This window comes from Daucus carota, chromosome 3 (genome assembly GCF_001625215.2).
Source record: "Daucus carota subsp. sativus chromosome 3, DH1 v3.0, whole genome shotgun sequence".
Classification (NCBI taxonomy): domain Eukaryota; kingdom Viridiplantae; phylum Streptophyta; class Magnoliopsida; order Apiales; family Apiaceae; genus Daucus; species Daucus carota.
The window spans coordinates 49,991,506-50,016,405 of record NC_030383.2 but is presented as its reverse complement, the minus strand read 5'-3'; the positions used below and the strand labels follow the sequence as shown (position 1 = coordinate 50,016,405).

General features: G+C 33.2%; 2 protein-coding genes across 2 annotated transcripts; both read right to left on the bottom strand.

Moving 5' to 3' along the window:
• Positions 1-291: 291 nt before the first annotated feature.
• LOC108192262 (chalcone synthase 9) lies at positions 292-24,893 on the bottom strand. The gene is made up of 3 exons (XM_064089281.1): positions 24,678-24,893; positions 5,724-6,181; positions 292-907 (listed from the first exon to the last, which is right to left on the bottom strand). Exons 1-3 carry the CDS (start codon positions 24,790-24,792, stop codon positions 329-331), a joined length of 1,152 nt encoding a protein of 383 aa, XP_063945351.1. The 5' UTR covers positions 24,793-24,893; the 3' UTR covers positions 292-328.
• Positions 23,495-24,630, bottom strand: LOC108211850 (uncharacterized). Its single transcript, XM_064089282.1, has 5 exons — positions 24,393-24,630; positions 24,216-24,315; positions 24,012-24,133; positions 23,817-23,904; positions 23,495-23,735 (listed from the first exon to the last, which is right to left on the bottom strand). Exons 1-5 carry the CDS (start codon positions 24,553-24,555, stop codon positions 23,711-23,713), a joined length of 498 nt encoding a protein of 165 aa, XP_063945352.1. The 5' UTR covers positions 24,556-24,630; the 3' UTR covers positions 23,495-23,710.
• Positions 24,894-24,900: the final 7 nt, after the last annotated feature.

Genomic DNA, 24,900 nt, shown 5'->3' with positions numbered 1-24,900 from the left:
ATTTGACCGGTACAAAACCAAATGTGACAACTAAAATGTGACGGAAGGAGTATAAAACTGTATTTTATAGAAATTTCAAAATACGTGTCAATAAATAACATAAAAAAAAACATGTGACAACTAAAATGCGACGGAAGGAGTATAAAACTGTATTTTATAGAAATTTCAAAATACATGTCAATAAATAACATAAAAAAAACATGCGCAACACAGGGAGTAATAACTAAAATGCGACGGAGGGAGTATGAAACTGTATTTTATAGAAATTTCAAAATACGTGTCAAAAAATAACATAAAAAAACATGTACAACATAGGAGTAATAACTTATCAGATGACTGATGTCGTGATGTTACATTGTAAACACACAATAAAATATGTAGGAACACTATGAAGAACAACAGTCTCAACAGTGAGACCAGGCCCAAAACCAAACAGAACACCCCAGTCAAGTCCTTCTCCAGTAGTAGTCTTTCCATCCTTAGCTGAAGCCTTCCTCATTTCATCCAACACGAACATAACACCAGCACTTGAAATGTTCCCGTAGTCCCAAAGAATCTTTCTCGTACACTTCAGTTTATCAGGCGTCAAGCCTAACTCATTTTCGACATGATCTAGTATACTTCGGCCGCCAGGATGCGCAATCCAAAATATCGAGTTCCAGTCAGTTATGCCCAAGGGCTTGAATGCCTCAACTAGGCTGCTCGTAATATTCTTCGAAATTAAAATAGGAACATTTTTGCGGAGGTGAAAGGTAAGCCCCACCTCACGAAGATGACCGCAGACTGCATCATCGCTATCGGGGATGATCGTTTGGGCTGCAGAAACAATCTCAAACAATGGTTTCTCGACTCCAACCACGGGGTCCGAGCCCACTATGACCGCAGCAGCCCCATCGCCAAAAATGGCCTGTGTTGGGATTTTAATCTCAAACTTGTCATTTTTATTTTAAGTTAATATTCTGTTTTCTGCAGTATCTCCAGCTGGAGTATTAGTGTGATTTGCTCAGCTGGCTTCTAGCGTTAATATAGGATCGTATAGAATAAAACAGTAGTGTTGGAGTCTGTTTAGGAAACTAGATAAATCAGGTCCTAGTTTTATGGCATTTCTGTCGAAAGTTTTTACATATTTGTATCTTGCATTGGCACCAGAATAAAGTAGTTGACATTGGCAAACAAGTCTGTGTGATTTTGATTCTTTCAGTTTATCAAAAGGCTTTTGTTTTTATATATAAGCTACACTTGGTATCAGAGCAGGAAGATTCTAGTGTATGTCAAAGCAGTCGACGATGGAGATGAACAAGCTGAAGAGTAGTGGATCGATTGGATTGAGCTATCCAATGTTAGCCAAAGAAAACTACACAGCTTGGTCGATGAAGATGAAGGTATTCATGCAAGCCCAGGGGGTCTGGTGCGCTGTCGAGCAAACGGATCCAAAGGCGGCTGTTGAAGAGAAGACTGATAAGGTTGCCCTGGCTATGATTTACCAGGGTATACCCGAAGAAGTGCTGTTGTCTCTAGCTGAGAAGAAAACGGCGAAAGAGGCCTGGGAAGCGATCAAAACATTATACCAGGGAGCAGATCGTGTGAAGAAAGCAAGAATTCAAACCTTGAAGTCAGAGTTCGAGTCATTGAGTATGAAAGAAAGTGATCAACTTGACGATTTTCACATGAAACTGAATGCTCTTGTCACAAACATAAGAGCCCTGGGGGAAAAAATGGAGGAGTCATACGTGGTAAAGAAACTACTTCGGGCTGTCCCTCAAAGGTTCTTACAGATCACGTCAACAATGGAGCAGTTCGGAAATTTAGAGACCATGTCGATCGAAGAGGCTATTGGTTCTCTGAAGGCACATGATGAGAGAATAAGGGGGAAAATAGAACCAAAGGAAAGCCAGTTGATGCTAACGGAGGAAGAGTGGAGTAAAAGAGATAGAGAAGATAAAAAACTCCTTCTTACCCGGGAAGAATGGTTAAAGCGGACAAACAAAGGAAGCCAGGAGGGATCATCAGGCTACAAGAATCGAGGAAGTCGTGACAAAAGTAAAATAAAGTGCTACAACTGCCACATCTACGGTCACTTCGCAGCAGAGTGTCGAAAACCAAATCGAGCCAAAGATCAATATCAAGAAGTAAATATGGCTGTAGCAGAAGACAACGAACCTGCATTGTTGTTGGCAAAACATGAGAAAAAAGAATCAAATCCTGTGCAACTTGATGAAAACAGGGTGACGCTTTCGTTATTGACAAAAAATGAAACAAAGGTTAGTGAAACAAAATTATGGTATCTCGACAATGGAGCAAGCAATCACATGACTGGTTTTAGATCCAAATTCACTGAGCTGGATGAGAAAATAACGGGACAGGTGCGTTTTGGTGATGGATCATCAGTGAAAATTGAAGGAAAAGGGACGGTTATGTTTGTATGTAAAAATGGAGAGGAGTTTGCTCTGCATGAAGTGTATTACATACCAAGCCTCCAAACAAATATTGTCAGTATTGGACAGCTATCAGAGGAGGGCAATAGAGTCGTGATCAAAGGAGAATACCTGTGGGTATTTGATCAACAAGAAAGACTTCTTATGAAGGTCGAAAGATCTCAAAACAGGCTTTACAAGTTGATGATTGAAACTGGAAGCAAGAAGTGTTTAATGAGCAAACAAGATGAAGTATCAAGACTGTGGCACTTGCGGCTCGGACATGTCAATTATCAGGCCTTGAATCTTATGTCTAAGCACCGGATGGTGAATGGAATGCCAAGAATAGCCCAGCCTAAGACTGTGTGTGTTGGTTGTCTCATGTCTAAGCAAACCAGGAAACAATTTCCTACCAAAGCTAACTACACAGCAAAGATGGTGCTGGATTTAATTCATGGTGATTTGTGCGGGCCAATTTCTCCCCCAACAGCAGGAGGTAACAAATACTTCTTTTTACTCGTTGATGATTACAGTCGAAAGATGTGGGTCTATTTTCTAAAAAACAAGGATGAAGCTCTTAACGCCTTCAAGAAATTTCTGGCTTTGGTTGAAACTGGGTCTGAGAGGAAGGTGAAAGTGTTTAGAACTGACAGAGGAGGGGAGTTCAGCTCGAATGAATTCAAAAACTTTTGTGAAGAGGTTGGAATAAAGAGGCACTACACAGCCCCGTACACACCTCAACAGAACGGTGTGGTTGAGCGTAGAAATCGTACGGTAGTTGAAATGGGAAGAAGTTGTTTGAAAGAAATGAACATGCCATCGATAATGTGGGGAGAAGCAATCAGACACTCGGTGTATCTCTTGAACCGACTGCCTACCCGTGCATTATCCGGGAAAACCCCATATGAGGTGTGGACTGGGAACAAACCTCACGTTGGCCACATAAGAGTTTTTGGTTGTTTAAGTCATATGAAAATTCCTAGCTGTCAGACATCAAAGCTAGACGATCGTAGCAGACAAGTAATCAACCTGGGAAAGGAACCAGGCACAAAAGCATATCGACTCCTGGACCCTACGGAAAATAAAATACTTGTTAGTAGAGATGTCACTTTTGAAGAGGAAAAGGCATGGCCCTGGAATCAGTCTAAAGGTGAAGCTAATGAACAGACGCCACAGTTTGCAGTTCTGGAGAGCCAAGAGAGTGATGGTGAAAATCAGACGAGCACCGAAGGAACATATGCAACTGATAATGATATGTCACAGAACCTTGCTACACCAGAAGCACGGTCACAAGGGTTGAGGCTAAGTTCTGAGAATTATGACGACAGTACAGAACCCAGACATACCAGAAAATTGACAGACATCTACAATGACACAGAAGAAGTCGAGTTGGATGAGGAGTTGTATCTCATGGGTGTCGAGGAACCTGCAAGCTTCAGACAGGCTGTGGAAGATCGAGAGTGGAGAAAGGCTATGGAGAAAGAAATTGAGTCGATTGAGAAAAATAACACGTGGGAGTTGTCTACTCTGCCAACCGGACAAAAGGTCATAGGTTTGAAATGGATTTTTAAGCTGAAGAAGGATGCAGACGGAAGAATTGTGAAACATAAAGCGAGACTTGTCGCTAAAGGGTATGTTCAAGAGCATGGGGTAGATTTTGAAGAGATTTTCGCTCCTGTTACTCGGCTAGAAACTGTTCGTTTATTATTGGCTCTGTCAGCTAAAAACAACTGGGAAGTCCATCACTTGGACGTGAAAACAGCGTTTCTCAACGGGGAATTAAAAGAGGATGTATATGTTGCTCAACCAGAAGGTTTCGAGAAGGTGGGAAAGGAACATCTAGTTTACAAACTGATAAAGGCCTTATACGGATTGCGTCAAGCCCCTCGAGCCTGGTATGCAAAACTGAATTCATGTTTAGAAAATCTTGGGTTTACCAAGTGTCCATATGAACATGCGGTGTACACGAGAAAGGAAGGAGGTGAGACCTTGATCATAGCTGTCTACGTAGATGATTTGTTGGTCACAGGCTCTGACAAAGATTTGATCGAAATGTTTAAAGAACAAATGAGTAGTAATTTTGAGATGAGCAATCTTGGCAGGTTGAGTTACTATCTGGGGATTGAGGTGAAACAATCAGAAGGATATATAGAACTGAAACAAACTGGGTATGCTCGGAAAATTCTCGAGAAAGCTGGAATGAATGATTGTAACCCTGCAAAATACCCGATGGATCCAAAGGAGCTGTTAACCAAGGACGAAGGGGGGACAGCAGTAGACGCTACTCAGTATAAAAGCTTAGTCGGAGGGCTGCGTTATTTGGTCCACACACGACCGGATATAGCCTACTCGGTAGGAGTTGTGAGCCGTTTCATGGAACGACCAACAAAGTTACATGTGAATGCTGTGAAACGAATTCTGAGGTATGTCAAGGGTACTTTACAGTTTGGTTTGACATATTCCAAGCAAGGAGGAAATAATGTTTTGCTCGGTTACTCAGATAGTGACTTGGGAGGAAATCTGGATGATAGAAAAAGCACAGGTGGAGTAGTATTCTATTTGAATGAAAGTCTCATTACATGGGTCTCGCAGAAGCAGCGCTGTGTAGCATTATCATCTTGTGAAGCGGAGTTCATGGCTGCCACATCCGCTGCTTGTCAAGGAATTTGGTTACGAAATGTTTTAGCTCAGATAACTGGAGAAAGCATTGGTCCAGTAACATTGTGCATTGACAACCGATCAGCCATTGATCTAGCAAAGAATCCTGTGTTTCACGGAAGAAGTAAGCATATTGATATACGGTTCCATTTTATTCGAGAATGCGTGGAACGAGGAGAGGTCATTCTGAAGCATGTTCCTAGTCATGAACAAAGGGCAGATGTATTGACAAAGGCTCTGACGACAATCAAATTTGAGAAGCTGCGGAGTTTGCCAGGTGTTGAGAATCTCACAAGACAAGTTTGAGCTTAAGGGGGAATCTGTTGGGATTTTAATCTCAAACTTGTCATTTTTATTTTAAGTTAATATTCTGTTTTCTGCAGTATCTCCAGCTGGAGTATTAGTGTGATTTGCTCAGCTGGCTTCTAGCGTTAATATAGGATCGTATAGAATAAAACAGTAGTGTTGGAGTCTGTTTAGGAAACTAGATAAATCAGGTCCTAGTTTTATGGCATTTCTGTCGAAAGTTTTTACATATTTGTATCTTGCATTGGCACCAGAATAAAGTAGTTGACATTGGCAAACAAGTCTGTGTGATTTTGATTCTTTCAGTTTATCAAAAGGCTTTTGTTTTTATATATAAGCTACAGCCTGGCCAACCAGATTATCGAGATAAGTATGGCTAGGCCCCCGAAATGTATGGACCGTGAGCTCGGAGCACACAATAAGCACACGAGCATTTTTGTTGTTCTCAGCCAGGTCTTTTGCCAGACGAAGAACCATGCCGCCTGCAAAGCAGCCTTGCTGGTACATCATGAAGCGCTTGACGGAGGGACTGAACCCCATGAGTTTGCTAAGGCGGTAGTCTGCGCCTGGCAAATCGACACCGCCCGTGGTGCAGAAGATGAGGTGGGTGATTTTGGACTGTGGCTGTCCCCATTCTTTTATGGCCAGTGTAGCTGCTTCTTTACCTAGTTTCGGCACTTCCTCCACCATCACGTGTTGCCTAGCGTCGAGGGATGGCGCCATGTGCTCGCAGATATTTGGATTTTCCTTGAGAAATTCTTCAGTCAAGTGCATGTAACGGGTATTGATCATCGATTTGTCACCTGAAAAGTTAATTCAAAGTACCTTGGTCTATAAGAATGTCTAGAATCATTAATGTTATATTTTGTTGAGAATAATGGATTGGAATAAGGGATTCGGGGGCGGGGATTCGGTAAATATTGATATATTAAAAATATATACTATTATACGATGTTATACATGTATTTCAAGAGTTATATGTATATTCAAATCAAATAATCAAATGAATAAGTTTAATATTCTTAACAACTAGCCTTTTTGCCCGTGCTACGCACACGGGTATTGATTCTTTGATTTTTTATCAACTTAACCTATACTTTCTGTCGTGAATAACCCCAAATCTGACGGGTAATAAGCGCAGTCAAACTACTTATTTATGAGTTTTAAGTTATAAAATTTAACGTGTTTATTAACATTTTGGCCCGTGCTACGCACACGGGTATGATTTTTTGTTTTTTTATCTAATTAACCTATACATTTTTTATTAACAAACAGTATGATATGAGATATAAGTTATGAAAGGCACGTATGTAAGAGTTATAATACTTGAGTTATGTTATTGGCGATCTGTACGTTGCAGATGTTAAAGATAATATATACGAATGTCGATTGAAAAAAAAAATTCACGAAAAAATATTTATAACGACGCGGACTATATAAATCTTTGTATTTGGAAACATGACTTAACCTGATTATCCAGATTATAAATCTTCCATCCATTTTTTATTTATTAAATTAAGGTGAATATGTTGATGATAGAGTTTCCACCCGTCCTTAATAAAAATTGATAAATAGGTTAAGAAATAATTAACCTTAAACATCAATAAAGGAATACATATGTAGTCATAATTCAGTTACATTACTATAATTATATGCTACAATTATTGTTTATACCGAAAATTTATAGTAAAAAGATATACGTGATAAATATCTATATAATAGATACTGTATTGATTTTATAACAGAATAGATTTTTCATTAGTATCATTGATATAACCAAATATTTAATATGATAATAATATTTCAAGTTCAGAATAAAAATTTATAAGTTTATGCATCAATAATCAAATCATTGTTTGTATGGTTAATATAATAAAAAAAAATAGGTAATTGTTTCTAAAATATTTAAAAAATTCATGAAAATAGTAATGACTATATAATTAATATTTCTCGGGGTCGCCTAACGGTGACCCCTCGTATCTTAAATAAAATCGAAAAATTATAATAAACTATATGCTACAAATTTTATTGTCAAGTTATTTAAATGAATAATGCTCATTTATCAAATTTTTATTTATAGAAAAATATGCTCATAGCATTTCGGCCCGTGCTACGCACACGGGTATGATTTGTTTTTATCTAGTTAACCTATAAATTTTTTATTAACAAACAATATGATATGAGATATAAGTTATGAAAGGCAACGTATGTAATAGTCAAAATACTCGAGTTATGTTATTGACGATCAGTACGTTGTAGATGTTAAAGATAAAATATATACGAATTTCGATTGAAAAAATAAAATCACGCAACAGAAATTACGACGACGCGGACTACATAAATCTTTGTATTTAGAAACATAAATAATTCTTAATTTAACATGATTATACAGATTATAAAGCTTCCATTCATTCCTTAATTATAAAATTAAGGTGAATATACTGACGCTAGAGTCTTCTCCTTCCTTAATTAATATTAATAAATTGATTAAGAAATAATTAACCTTAAACGAATACATCAATAAAGAAATACATAGCAGTCATAATTCAATTACATTACTAAAATTATATGCTACAATTATTGACCATATTTAAAATTGATAATAAGCAGATATACGTGATAAATATTTTTAATAAAACAGTTTCCGTATTGTTTTTATAACGGGATAGATTTTCATTAGTATCATTAATATAACCAAATATTTAATAAAATGATAATTTATAATGTTTTGAATAAAAGTTTATAGATCTATTATTAAATCATTATTTGTATAGATAAAATAAAAAAAATATTAAGTAATTTTTTCTAAAATATTTATAAAAGACATGAAAATAGTAATGAATATATAATTAAAATTTCTCGGGGTTCGCCTAACGGCGACCCCTTGTATCTTAAATAAAATAACAAAAAATTATAATTAATTGTATGTAAAAAAATTTATTATTAAGTTATTTAGATGAAAATATGCTCATAGCATTTTGGCCCGTGCTAAGCACATGGGTATGATTTTTTGTTTTTATTTTTATCTAGGTAAGCTATACATTTTTTATTAACAAACGATATGATATGAGATATAAGTTATGAAAGACAACGCATATAAGAGTCAAAATAATCGTGTTATGTTATTGGCGATCAGTACTCTGTAAATGTTAAAGTTAATATATATGATTCGATTGAAAAATAATAAAATCACGCAACAGGAATTATAAAGACGCAGACTATTTAGAAACAGAAATAATTTTAAACTTAACCCTATTATGCAGATTATAAACTTTCCATCCATTCCTTAATTATAAAATTAAGGTGAATATGCTGATAATAGAGTTTCCTACCTTCCTTAAATAAAATTGATAAATAAGTTAAGGAATAACTAACCTTGCGAGAATACATCAATAAAGGAATACCATCCTACAATTATTGCCTATATTTAAAATTTATATTAAGAATATATACGTGATAAATATTTATAATGAAATAGATTATGTATTGTTTTTATAACGGAATATACTTTGCATTAGCATCATTAATATAACCAAATATTTAATATAATAATAAATTTTTGATGTTTGGAATAGAAATTTATAAGTTTATAGATCAATTATTAAATTATTATTTATATAGTTAAAATAAAAATATTTGGTAATTTTTACCAAAATATTTATAAAAGACATGAAAATAGTAATGACTGTATAATTAAAATTTCTCGATGTCGCCTAACGGCGACCCCTCGTATCTTAAATAAAATAACAAAAAATTATAATTAATTGTATGTAAAAAAATTTATTGTTAAGTTATTTAAATGAAAATATCCTCATAGAATTTTGGCCCGTGCTACGCAAATAGGTATGATTTTTTGTTTTTTTATAGTTAAGCTATGCATTTTTTCATTAACAAACAATATGATATGAGATATAAGTTATGAAAGGTAACGTATGTAAGAGTCAAAATAATCGTTTTATATTGTTGGCGATCAGTACGTTGTAAATGTGAAAGATAATATATATGATTCGATTAAAAAAAAAAAATCACGCAACAGAAATTATAACGACGCAGACTATATAAATCTTTGTATTTAGAAACAGAAATAATTTTAAACTTAACCTGATTATGCAGATTATAAAGCTTCCATCCATTCCTTAATTATAAAATTAAAGTGAATATGCTGATAAAAGAGTTCCCTCCCTTCCTTGATAAAATTTGATAAATAAGTTAAGGATTAACTAATCTTGAAGGACTTCATCAATAAAAGAATACATATGTGATCATAATTCAGTTATATTACTGAAATTATATGCTACAATTATTGTCTATATTTAAATTTTATAATAAGATGATAAACGTGATAAATATTTATAATGGAATAGATTCTGTATTGTCTTTATAATAGAATATACTTTTCATTAGTATCATTAATATAACCAAATATTTAATATAATAATAATTTTTTATGTTTGGAATAAAAATTTATAAGTTTATAGATCTATTATTAAATCATTATTTGTATAGTTAAAATAAATAAAAATATTTGATAATTTTTACTAAAATATTTATAAAAGACATGAAAATAGTAATCACTATATAATTAAAAAATTTTGGGGTTGGCTAACTGCGACCCCTCGTATTTTAAATAAAATAACAAAAAATTATAATTGATTGTATGTAAGAAAATTTATTGTTAAGTTATTTAAACAAAAATATGCTCATAGCTTTTGGCCCGTGTTACGCACATGGGTATGATTTTTTTTTTTTTTTTTATATAGTTTAGCTATACATTTTTTATTAACAAATAATATGATATGAGATATGAGTTATGAAATGCAACGCACGTAAGAGTCAAAATAATCGTGTTATGTTATTGACGATCAGTACGTTGTAAATGTTAAAGATAATATATACGATTCGATTGAAAAAAAATAAAATCACGCAACAGAAATTATAACGACGCAGACTATATAAATTTTTGTATTTAGAAATAGAAATAAGTTTAAACTTAACCTGATTATGCAGATTATAAAGTTTCCATCCATTACTTAATTATAAAAGTAAGGTGAATATGCTGATAAAAGAGTTTTCTCCCGTCCTTAATAAAAATTGATTGATAAGTTAAGGAATAACTAACCTTGAAGGAATACATCAATAAAGGAATACATATGTGATCATAATTCAGTTACATTACTAAAATTATATGCTACAATTATTGTCTATATTTAAAATTTATAATAAGAAGATATACGTGATAAATATTTATAATGGAATAGATTCTGTATTGTTTTTATAACGGAATATACTTTTCATTAGTATCATTAATATAACCAAATATTTAATATAATAATAATTTTTTATGTTTGGAATAAAAATTTATAAGTTTATAGATTTATTATTAAATCAATATTTGTATAGTTAAAAATTTATAAGTTTATAGATATACTATTAAATAATAATTTGTATAATTTACTGTATGTAAAATTTTTTATTGTTAAGTTATTTAAACTTCTAATATGCTCATTTATCAGATTAATATATACTCATAGCATTTTGGCCAATGCTACGCACACGAGTATGATTTTTGTTTTTTTATCTAATATATAAAAACTTCATAATTAAAAGTTAAAATTGTTGAATGAAAAAATTCTTTGTTATTCGAAAACCATAACTGAAAGTCTTAATTTGAAAATTGAATGTGGTGAAATGGAAACTGCATAAATTATATGAAAAAACATTGTAGTAATATATGCTAAAATTAGTGATAATTAAATTAAGTTTGATTACGTTTTCTTATTTGCATATGAATTATAGCTTGCTAGATCCATATATTTGGAAATTTTAAAAATCTAATATATAAACACGTCATCATCAAGAACTAAAATTGTGGAGTTAAAAGGTGTTGCATTGATATGAAATTATATAAAAAAAATCTAGATTTGAAACTTGAATGTGATGAATATGGAAACCAGTACATATATTAGAAAAAAGGATTGTAATAATAAATGTCAAAATCAGCGAAAATCAAATAAAGATTGACTGCCTTTCTTTATTTACATATGAGTTATAGCAGGCTTGACCTATTTATTCGAAAATTTAAAAAGTCAAATATATAAAAACTTACTTATCGAGAGCTAAAATTGTGGAGTGAAAAGATACTCTATTAATAATGCAATTATAACAAAAAAATCTTGATTTTAAAATTGAATATAATGAACATGGACACCGCATAAATTAAACAAAAACGTATTGTAGTAATGAATGTCATAACAGTGGAAATCAAATGAAGTTTGACTTCTCTATTCGCATATAAGCTATAGCAATCCAGATCCATGTATCGAAAGTTTGAAAAATCTTTGTATATGAAAACTTTCTTATCAAGAGCTAAAATTATGGAGAGAGAAAAGACTCAATTAATTTGAAATTATAACAAAAAGTATTGATTTGCTTATTGAATTGTTAATGTATATGGAAGCCACTATATTTTATACAAAAATGGATTGTAATAATAAATGCCAAAATCATTGAAAATCGAATAAATTTTGATTATGTTTCCTTATTTACATATAAGTTACAGCAGGCTAGATTCCTGTATCTGAAAATTTAAAAAGTCTAATATATAGAAACTTCCTTATCAAGAGTTAAAATTGTGGAGTGAAGAAATACTTTGTTAATCGGAAATTATAACAAAAAGTCGATTTGAAAATTGAATATAGTGAAAATAGAAACCACACAAATTATACGAAAAAATATTGTAGTAATAAATGCTAAAATAAGTGGAAATCAAATTATATTTGACTATGTTTTCTTACTTGCTATGAGTTATAGTAGTGTATACGTATGTATCGGAAAATATAAAAAAAATTAATACATAAAAACTTTATTATCAAGAGCTAAAATTGTGGTGTTAAAAAGTCTAGATCCATGTATCCGAATATTTAAAAATCTAATATATAAAAACTTCGTTATTAAGAGCTAAAATTGTGGAGTGAAAAAAGACTCCATTAATTCGAAATTATAACAAAAAATCAAGATTTGAAAATTGAATATACTGAATATCGAAACAACTACATATTATACAAAAAAGGATTGTAATAATAAATGCCAAAATCATTGAAAATCAAATATATTTTGACTACTTTTCCCTATTTACATATGAGTTGTAGCAGGCTAGATTCATGTATCTGGACGGAAATTGCGTCATATTCATTCTCTGTGTCTCTTGTCAAAAAACAATGGCACATGATAAAAAGTTAACAAAAAGTCTAGATCAATGAAGCAGATCACTACTAGAATTTAGTTAATAGACATCGGTTTTTGGCCGATGTCTTTGTGCATCAGCCTCCGATGTCTAGGTCGGCGATGTTAAAGGTCCTATACAAAGACATCGGCCAAAAACTAATGTCTCTGTGACTTTTATCATCGTTTTTTAGCTTAAATTCTGATGTCTATCAGCCATTTTTATGGTTAAACTACATGATTTAATTGTGCATAATGTAATATTATCTCTATAACACTAATTTAAACATGCGACTCGTAAGGAATTAGATGATATAGACATCGTTTCTTTAGAGTTTTCGTTGTCATAGGTTCTTTTATACATCGGTTATTTTTAATGTAGGATGTATATGCGAATAATAACATCGTTTTCTTAAAAATTTTGTTGTCTGAGTATGTTTTTTACATCAGTTATTTATAATAACCGATGTATATTTAGTTTTTTGCCACTAGTTTTCATTCACATGCACATCACTTTTTTGAAAGGCCTAATGTAATTACTGCAATTGTTTACAAAAAAAATTACGAAAAATTAATGCTGCCAAAAATTTGATTCGTTCATAGAAATCACAATATACCATTCAATATATACATCCAACGTTCAACCATAACCAATCTAGCCATCCCTCGGCAATATACCAAAATCTAAGGTTATCCAAAAACTCCAAACTACAATAATCTAGCAAATTCATAAAATTTTGCAAAATAAGAATAGATGAATGAGTCATTTTGCTCCTGTGTTGGGAGCACAACCACCACATAGGAGTACATCAAGTGCCTGACCTTGAGTACTAGCTTTATTAGAGTGGTTTTTGAGAATCTTCTTTTCTGGACTGTCATTCAGACTCTTGCTCAGTGTTTTTCTAGCCTCAATTACCTGACAAGAAATAAGGAATGCTCAACTAGTATTGGGACTCAACATCTACATTACTAATAATATTTTACTTGTGCACTTACATATTCCTTGCTTTCGCGATCTTCATACACCAACATAAGGTCACCGGTTGATAACTGGTGTTTGTTAACAAACTCCCCTGGATCAAGATATCCATCTATTAGTACCAAAATGGACTGCTATTTCGATATAGAATATAAGCCCTCATGCTTACATCAGATTTCTGATAAGCAACAAGATATTGCGCTCCAACCATGCCCGAAGTAGAGGATGATGCAAATAGAGATACAAGCATAAAAAAATAATAGCACTGAATTCGGATTCACAGCAAAATGAAAATGAAATCCGAAAAGCTGAAATATTTACCTCGGGTTTTAAATTGTGACAGAAGTGGAGGCCTCTTTTCACATTCCATGGTCTGTGGTGAATCAAGAATCCTATGCATTAGAAGATGCTGATATCTTATGCATTAGAAGATGCTGCACATACTTTTGGAAATATCAATTCTCACTTAAAAGCCTCCCACTCGAGATCTATTAAAGTATGTTGAAAATTACAATTCCAAACTCTAACTTATTCAGTGATAGCAACAGGGTATGTATATGAGAACTGAATTAAATTGCATTAATAAAACATATATAATCAAGCAAATATAATAAAATCCAGGCGTGGAATAAACAAAGTGGAGGGATAAGCCCTGTGTAAGATTATTGAATTGTTGACCCTACAAGTTGTTATACATATGTACCAATAATACCAAGAAATTTTGAAGGCATGTCGCATAATCACTGGTGCTTAATGATGCATTGATAATTTCAGGTGGTGAATAGATGTGAACTGCACAGTACTTTTCTATTATCCTGGTCTAATACATGAGAACACAGAAACTTCCACTCCGATACATGAGATCTTCAGTTTGCTTAAAAAATGGCTTTATTAGTTATGTTCTAAAATACCTAAGGCAGTACTTGTCTTTAACTAAAATACATGAAAAACGGTCAATCACAAAGGTATTAGCCTATTAGGTGATATCCCACTCTACAATTACTTGTCCGGATAAGAACATAATATAAATAAGTTAACAAAGTACCTGAGGCGCATATACAGCACCAAGAGCACCAATAATTATTCCACCTAACACCAAGCCACCAATGAAGATGCTGTTTCCGCTGCTTGGCCTTCCACCATCACTGCAATTTATGTAAAGATTATTACTACAATATATTCAAACATACATGACACACCATCATCAAGTCAAACTAGTGTTCTCACATAGCTACTTTGACCAAAACTTACATACATTAGTCAAAACAAAACCAAGGAAAACGATAAATATCAACACCTATAGCCTGCTTGCACAAAGATTGCCCTTTTAGCATGAGGTTGGAAAGATTTCAACAAACTAGTTCTAAGTTAATTATGTATATATCTGGAGAAGAGGCAGCACAAATCAAATCACAAGACCAACAATCAAAAGCAATACCCCTTCCCATCCTATTCAATAGCACAAGTCTCATATCGTACCTAATTATAACACTGAAGGCAAGCTTATATGTGGAGAAATACAGACCTAAACATGTAACTGCAAGTCTATTTATAACACTATAGGCAAGCTTAAATGTGGTTCTTAAAGCTGCCGTATATAAGAAATTCAAGTAAAATAACCTGAATTTAAAGTACCCTGGAATATTGTAATATGAAGGCTACACTCCAGGTACAAGATTGAATGATAGAGACCTTCTCAGCTAGAGCAAAATAGAGCTAATTAACCAAAATAAGAACCTAATTAACAAAAGCTAAAACTGAGTTAAATAATCATAGTTGAAATAGAGTTAAATAAACAGAGCTAAATCAAATGAAAACAGAACTAATTAACCAAAACAAGAAACTAATTAACAAAAACACAAAACCATTAACCAAAATCAACAAAATCAGATGTTTCAAGAGAGCAACAGCTAATTCAACTTGCATATAAACAAAATCATCTTCGAACCCAAACAAACCAGGCACATATATATACACAAATCGAACCAAAACAAAAAACTAATTAAAAAAACACAAAACAAAAATCAATAAATCACAAAGAAGCAGCAGCAAGAGAGCGATAAAAGTCAAAAGAGCAACCACAAGAGAACAAGAACAAGAGCAAGAAAGTAATTAATTACTTGAGGAGAGAACTAGGGCTTCTTCGAAGCAACAAAAAGAGGTCGAGAATTAGGGCTTCGAGAGTAGTTTTTGGGATTCGACTACAGTGATTAGACTTTAAGAGCTTCAATTGAATAGGGTTTGAACAACTTCGGTTGATTAGGGTTTTAGCAGCTTTGATTGTGAGAAGTAAGAGAAAAGCGGGGAGAAGGGAGTGAGGGAGAGTTTAAATTTGAAGTGAATATTTGTCTGAATATTCAAGAACAGTGTGTTTAATTTGTCTGATTTTGGGGTTAAAAATATGGGGGGAATGAAAATTTGACTAAGGGGGGAAATATACGGGAAATATTTGGGGAGGGGGATAGAATAGGGTTGCCGCGCACTTTTTGTTTTTAATTCAAATAAGTTAGACATCGGATGTGATACTAAGTGATGTCAAAACTAACATCTACATCGGTGATTTTTGAACCGATGTTAATACACACTTTTACATCAGGGCCTAACTCGACCGATGTCTATACCCTGATGTCTATTCTACTAATTCTAGTAGTGGATGTTGAGGAAAAGTGAATACAAATCTTCACACGATGAGCATCCGATGGTGGCCAAGACGAATCATCTCTGTTCAACAGTTGTAAGGAAAACTTAATAACAAAAAGAGGCTCAATAAATACAGTGGAGGACATATATGCATCATCATAATCACTATCAATACGAAAGGAAATTATGCAAAAAAATTAAAAAAATTAATTACAAATTATCATGTCATCTATACAAAATCAAAATAAATTGAATCCAGAAGAATTAAAAAACAAAACACTAAGATTACTTTTTGCACAACACAAATCCCAACACGAAGAGTTAAAAATGATGTTCAAAAAATAATCCCAATTTCTATATCACAACACAAATCTTTCATTTGCACTAAAGTGTTCGAACCTTTTCTCAAATTCCTGGAACATGAAATCAATAGAAATCGTGAGGACGGATCTCTCAGCTTTTCTCTGTAGCAAATTATCAAACACGTTAAATACAAAATCATGTACTGATTATGGTACCTGCAGCGTTCAAACAACAAACTTCAGAACCCGTTCAAAAATAATAGAATGAACAAATATACACAATGTAGCAAATATTGTAAATTAAGATGGAAATACTGCAGACTTATTTCACGGCCAATGGTGTTATTCTCTTTTTGACTTCGAAACATCATCCTTTGTCGAAGCATCGTCGCAAAAGGACTTTGACGGATACTACCTGATGCATACACGGATCAACGCGATTTGTGCAAGATAAGTACAATTTGATTATACAATATAGTAAATAAGCGCAAAGCAAAATCCGTGGATAGAGAAATTAATGTGTAAAGAAAGCCAAGATCAGTAGTACTACACCAAAATCCGACCGAGAACACAAATCAGTTCGAAAGCCAAGCAAGGAAACATACTCGTCGCGATTACATGCGTGGAAGAAAGAATGATTTCGAATGTGAAATCCAACTAATCTGCTTTGATCTAATAAGAATATCATATGCAAATAAGTAGCAAAGCTTAAATCTAAACTGACGTCGTGATTAGTGGCACGATTCAAGGATGTGTGATTAATGCTATTTTTAAATTCTGATCTTAATATGATGATCCTGATATGATTTGAATGAGCTCGTAATGAGTGGCTTGATCGAAGAGATTGCATTCAATGCTGCGCTACTGATATGGTATGAATATGGTGCATATCCAGTATTATCCGGGTCGGGTCAAATAAAGATCCGAAATATCTTTTCATAGTGTTAATTTGAATGAGGAAGATGCTGGGTCGATCCAGAGCTTAATGGGTTGATCCAAGAGCATGTGAAATTACCATATCAGCCTTAAAAAATGACTCATGCTTTAAGAAGTATATAGATTTGCAATAATTATTTCAAATAAATAAAACAATTTGCAGTAAAATTATTTAATAAAACAATTATTACATGATAAGTTAGTTAAGTGATTGAATATTCAACTAATGACAAAATTAATCATTAGCAAGAATCCCGAACACCGAAAAATTTCCAAGAATCGAGCGCGTGGTGTGGGTGAGCGAAATTCCTGCTTTCGAGCTAATAATAATGAAAATAAGAGAGTTAGCAAGAAAGTTTCCAAAAAAATTAAGTCAAAACTTGATCTATTTTTGAGATCGGAAGAAATTGATATAAGAGTAAATTTCAAAATTATGGCCAAAAATTACACCAATTTTTGAAAAGTTGGTCAGAATTTCAAATTCTCAAAAAAATAGCCAAACTTTGGCTCCGATTTTTAAAAATGTGTCTGAAAGGATGTCTTCGATATTAATTTATTTTGGTATTTATAAATAAACGTAAAATTTAAATCACTTAGCAATCCTCCCAATAGGATCATTAACTTGCATGATCATCCTTAAGTGGAAAAGTTATTTCTAACAAGTCATTTGAAAAATCATCTTATATTTCTTCATATCAAAATACCTATTTTTAACGCAATATTCATACTGAGGGATATCGCCATTCTACGATATTTCCCTATTTTCATATTGCAAAATTAAACTCGCATGAAGATCGAAAAAGGATTATCAAGATTTGATATTCTTTAGAACCCTCATGAAACATTATTTTTTAAATCTCTTAATTAAAGTAATTTATTCCCTGATTTACCAATTCCTATTTTACGGGATAAATTATCTTTAATTATCCAAAAATAAATCTTTCATTCCAAAAATTGTTTTCTATCCAAAAGAAAGATTTACTCTATCAAAACATTAATATTTGGATGGTCAAATATTAATATTCATTTTTCTTGGTTTATTAAATATTTTCTCCAAGGTCTCTCAAATTATTCATTTTTCGGAGAAAAATATTTTAATACTTAGAATGCACTTTAAAATTGTTAAAACCATAATTTATCATGAATCATATTATTCTAAGTATTTTGGTATCAAAAATTAGTCAAGGGTCTACTCATTTTGACCAAATACTAATTTTCTCGGTCTACGCATATTTCCTTATTTATCGAAGGAAATTAATTTAAATACTCAAAATATTTCCATAACACTCCAAACTATTTTATTCTCAAGGAAATATATTTGTAGTATTTATCCAATTCAAAATTCTAGCCAAAAACGTTTTACAAATCGTCAAAAAGATTTACGTATTTTATTCATACCCGAAAAGCGGTTTTTATCGTTTTAATTCCGGATAAAATACTTCCACTTGCTAGAATGACTTGAAACTTTGGGGACGTCATTTTTATGATGTGATGTATGTTAGGTAAAAGTTTCGTGATTTTTGGAGAATGTTTGTCGGGGTTTGTTTCTGAACGGTTGACCCGAGAAGCTTTGACTGAGCGTTTGACCTAGGAGACTTTGACCAAAAATTACCAAACTTCACAGATTTCCATTTTCCAATATTTAAAAAATTGTCATATTTTTTGTTGGATTTATTGGAGATGTTTAGAAATAAGCTAGTTTTAATTAACGATACTTAATCGTTAATTAATAGTTAATTGAGTTGCATTGGGGTGTGTGCCTTATCCTCTTCCAAGCATTAAGTGCTGAGATAAGAAGTCACATGTTGCTTGTCAAGTTGCTAGGCTAGTGGACAAAGACAATGTAGTCATCCCTTACATCACCTACCCATTTACATCATCCCTTACATCACCTTCCACTACCCACTACCCCAAATTTTCCCTATAAATACCACCCCATCCCCATTCATTTTCTACACAAGCTAAAGAGCTAATTAGTTGCTGGGAATTTTAGAAGTATTCTCTCTTTCATCTCTACAAACACTCTCTACAAATACTTCTTCTCTAAAAGCTCTTTTCTTATACATATATATTTATATATACAAGGTTTTAGTTATATAAGCTTAGTTCAACCAACCAAGCTCTCTCCCAACCCAACTAGCTCAACCACTAATACTTTAGGCCTCCCGTAGGGCTGCCCAAGTTCCGCCACTAAGCCAAAATTCTGCCGAACTTCCGGCGAATTTTTCCGGCGAACTTTCCGATCGTTTTTGTAAGTGGTTATTATTTTAGCTTCGATCCGAGTCTTAACCGACCATTATATATACAAGAGCTCGTTATTATTCTCGATCTATTCATCTTAAAGCTCTTCATCTTATATCTCTTATAAAAGAGATTTCTTATTTCGAATTAAATTCAAACACGAACTAACAAAGTCGTGTTATTCGAAATATAAATATATATACACGAACTATAGATTCGGTGTATATTTAAACGAACTAAGATTCGTTACATTTGAGTTATATACATAAACAAAGTTTACTTTGTAACACCCCCATCTTAAATTAAGACGAGAGGTTACCTACAAATCCAAAACCTGCAAACAGAGCACTAATATATATTCAAAACGATGATAAACAGTTCTAATAAGTTCTAGAATGATATCAATCCTCCAAAATCATTTAATCTGAATAATGCGAATAAATAGAATCTCTAAACAGTAAAATCCGAATAAATGCTAGAATTCCATAAATCCTAATCAATGAAAAAGGGCTGCTCTCCATCACACAGTCCCGAATCCCCCTAAGTACCTGCCAGAAGAAGAATACGGCATGAGCCAAATACCCAGTACGGATTGGTATCATTTACAAAACAAGAAACATTTGAAATATTTTGACAGTAATATAAATCAGTTATTTTAAAATAACAGGCTGAAGCAACAAGGGGTTAGAATATTTCATACCGAGATCATATCAGAACATATACAGATACACACATCATAGGGTACCTAATGTGTGCAACAAATCGGATAACGTGTACGGCATATACAACGTCACCGTCAAATCACAAATCATATCAAAACTGAACTGGGTGCACCCACGTATCCTGAACAAATAATCAAAATGGCCAAAGCTCCTCCCAAGAGCTAACAGAAGGATACGCCGTGACCAATCACACTGTCACGGAAGTGTCATGTCAATGGTGCCGCAAAGACATGGCTGTAGTACCCCAACAGCTGGGTAACTCGGTATACCCTATATCTCTCTAAGAGTTCAAACAAAACAATTTTCACAACTTTAAAATCACATGGTACATATATTTCAAATAAACTGAACAAATCATATTTTGTAAAATCTCTGAAAATCGCATAATAAATATTTCAATCTTTCAAAACAGATTTTTAAAATATTTTTCGGAAATCAAAACCGATTTTTAAAATATTTTTCAGAAATCAAAACAGTCAAATGAAAAACAAACTTAGCAAATCAGACGGATCAAAATAGGACAGATCAAAATCATTTAATATCGAAAGGAGTAGCGCTGAATAAAAGGAATAAAATCCGTACCTCGAAATTAACATACCAAACACTCACGAGAAGCCGTAAATAATTCTCTAAACTCCCAGTCCCGAACCTAAATACAAAATTATAATTTATTATTAATCGATATTAGGTCTAAACGGCTTACGCGAACATAATATATATTATACTAATATTTAGTAATCGTATTAATAACATCCGATACGCCTAATCAGCTTACGGCCAAAGTTTCAAAACATGTCAGCTAATTGACTTAACTCAAGCATGTACACCACTGAACATCAGGCCATAACTCTGTTACGGTAATTTTAAATAAACTAATGAATGAATACAATCAAGCTATACTGACAGAGTAATAGTTTAGAGGTTATAACCTATCAACAATAAAAGGTGAGTAATTAAATAATCATGTTATAGCAATGATTTGTATCAATACCTTGGCAAGGTTTTATCGCACCAAATCTCTCTCCTCTGTTCTCTCCTCCCCGTTTCCTTTTTCCTTTTACTCTGCCGCTGCGCTCTTCACTTTATTTCTTAGGGTTTTAACGAGAAGGCCTCTAAATATATATAGGTCTTTAAAATATCCTACCTCTAATAGAACTCTAATAATTAATATTAATCTTTATATAATCTAATTACTAATTCTATTTTAAATCAAAAATACTAAACTAATATTAATAATTCTATTCTAATTCAGATTTAAATAAATAATACGGATATTACAATATCTTTCGAATATACTCAAATATATTTTGATACAAACGAACTACGATTTGTATCTTCTTACGAACTAAAGATTCGTAATAAATCTCGAAAACGAGATTAATATTTGACGACGGTCAAAATCAATTTTATTAAGCTTGATTCTATTCCCAACTATCATCGTATTATTCCGTGGGAAGAAATTCTAAAAGGCTTACTTTAATTCTTTAACTTTACTTAGCACTAACTTAGCCAACTAACTTATTTACTTTCCGCTATTTACTTTCTGCACTTTATTGTTATTATTTATTATTTATTGTTGTTGTAATTGCGGATTCTAGTTTGGCTATATCATTATATTGTGCTAAAGTTAAAGAAAGACTACACTCTCTCTCTCCGCACTAAATCGATTATATTTAGTCTAAAAAGACTATATCAAGAGAAGAGTTGTATTAAGAAGAGTCCATAGCCAAAAGAGCTATATCAAAAGACTCTCTTAAATCCGTACTTCGAAAATAGACGTATATTCGAAGTAATATATATACTTAGTCAAAAAGACAAGTATTATACAAGTCTTAAGCGAGACTAAAGCTTATGAGACTTTTATTACTCCAACTATATACTCATATTTAGTATTGGAGTAAAACATCAAGTATACTTAAATCTTTCTAAATCATTCGGAAAGTATACTTTGAATATATATATATATCTTCAACATATATATATACCCACTATCGGCCTAGTTGTATCTAGTCCAAAACCCTTTTTATAAACTAAGGTTATTTGTCGTAGATATTGTTTTCTAAGTTTTGCAGTGAGGTGAAGTGAAGTGAGGTGATCTTCGTTCTAAGACCCAAGTCCTAGACGAGCTAACTGGGAGTTAGTCGTCTTTGCACCGTGAGGAAGAGGAAAGACCCAAGACCTAAGACCTAAGATCCAAGACCCGCAAAAGTTTAGAAGTTCAAAGACTACACCCGGAGTACAACGACTTTGAGGAGGTGACGGGGAGTTACGCTCCAAGAAGAGTCTTGTAAGTTTACATTTATAGTGAGGAGGTAACGGGAAGTTACGCTCCAAGATATATATTTGTAAAGGCTTCTCCGCCTACTGTAAAGGAGTTTCTTTATAGTAGAGAAAATCTCGAGTCCGGGGAGGAGCTCGGGGACTGGAGTAGGGGTGAGTGGACTCCAATTGTTGAGTTAGCCACCGCGAACCAGGATAAAATCTCGTGTGTCGTATTACTCTTACATTGCTTCCGCACACATAAACTGCCTATACTCTCGATAAAAGCTATTCAAAAGGGGGATAAATTTTATTACACCACATCAATTTTTAAATTGGTGATTAAGCTATTCAACCCCCCCTTCTAGCTTAAATTACACTCTATCGGGACCTAACAGTGTCTCCTGTTAAATGTATTTACGGGAGCCTAACGGGAGCCACATTTTTGAAAAGCAGACCAAAATTTGGCCACTTTTCTCAGAATTTGGAATAAACAAAAGGGTAAAAATGAGTTCCAAATTCTCATAAAAGTGACCAAACTTTGGTCCGCTTTTCAAAAATGTGGCTCCTGATCCCGTCAGTGAGAGCCACACTTTTCAAAAACGAAGCCAAAGTTTGACAATCTTTCTAGAATTTGGAACTCTAACCAACGTTTTGAAAATTAATATAAATTTTGATCACAACCTGAAGTTTACTCTTGATAAAATTCAAATTTTATTTGGTTTCTTCCAAATTTAATTACCTCAACCAAACACAGAACAATATATATACTAGTATTTAAGCCCGCGGTGCTGGGCGCATGCACAACAGAATAGCTTGTACCGAAATGAAATTCAGTTCGCATTACAGCATTTGTCCAGACTAATACTTGGTTACACACGGGTTATATTTAAAAAACTGAAATGAAAGCAAAGGCAGGCAGTGAAATGACGAAGTTTTAAATCTGGATTATACAACAACAAAATGCTTAAGCGGAAAGAGAAACTCTTCAAACAGCAGGCCTTGGAAAGAGCAGATCACCTCAGGACCTCGTTAGTGGTTTTGCCAATTAGCCACACTGTTGCATCCAGTAATTTGAAATTGGTTTAACATAATAAGGAGAAGCCTATATTTCAATTTTGTTTGATAAACTACGAACCTTAAAGCGTTCCTCAAATCATCAACTGCCTCATGATTTGGATTAATGAAAAATCTTGTAGCTTGGAAGTTTGTTACGTTTGGCTCCTCTATAGTTTACATGTAAACCATTTTTGTGTTAAAATATCACAAAATATTGTAGCTAATTGAAAGCTTAAATTGAAAGGCTCTGTGTTAAAATATCAAGAAAGAGTACCTGAGAACATTTGAGGTTTGCAGCTCGAGATGATAACCACTATTGGATGTTGGTTGGCTTGTTGGATAGGTTGGTGAAACTCTTCTGCCATTTCATTGTAGAAAACTGCTCTGGCCGATGTGCTGTTGAGTATTTTATAGAAAGTTTCAGTAAGAAAACAATAATAATTTGATAAAATTTGTGATTAACAATATAGACACATACAACATATCAGTGATTCTAAACTCAACACACTGCTCTTCTTGACCGAGGCGGTTTCTAAAGTGAGTGAGTGGCCCAGCTTGTTCCAAAATCCCCACAACATCTACAACATAAAAAGAGATTTTGTCAAATTTCTTCACTTGATTTATGAAACAATTCTACTTGATGGAAACTTATTACCAATCAGATATTTCTGTTCCTGTGCAGCAGTGTACAAAGAATCCAAATCAGTAAAATCGAATACATGCTGCTGGATGTAATCCACACCTCCAGTAACCATAACTTCAGTCAAATTGTTTAACTGGATGTAGATATCATTCTTAAAACATCTACCATGTTGCATGTCCGCATATCGCCTAACAACAAAGTTATTCACATCATAGGTTTCTCCTTCAGTAAAATAATTCTGTAGCTGGCCGATGTATGAAGCGTTGATTAAGAAACAAGATGATTCAAGAAACTTACACATGCGCTTAAATTTAGCTTTGAGCTGGGTTTGATCTTCACTCTTAGTTATACGAAAATAAAAATCCGGATACGTGCTTTGATCGAAGCAGTTGGGTGGCGTTACGGTTCCCATCGCCAACACCGTTGCCGGACCCTCAGCCCGTTGTGCTTTTCAGAACTCGTTGACAGTCAACATGTTTGCCTCAAGTATTTCAGAGGGTGACAATGTTGTAGGAATGTT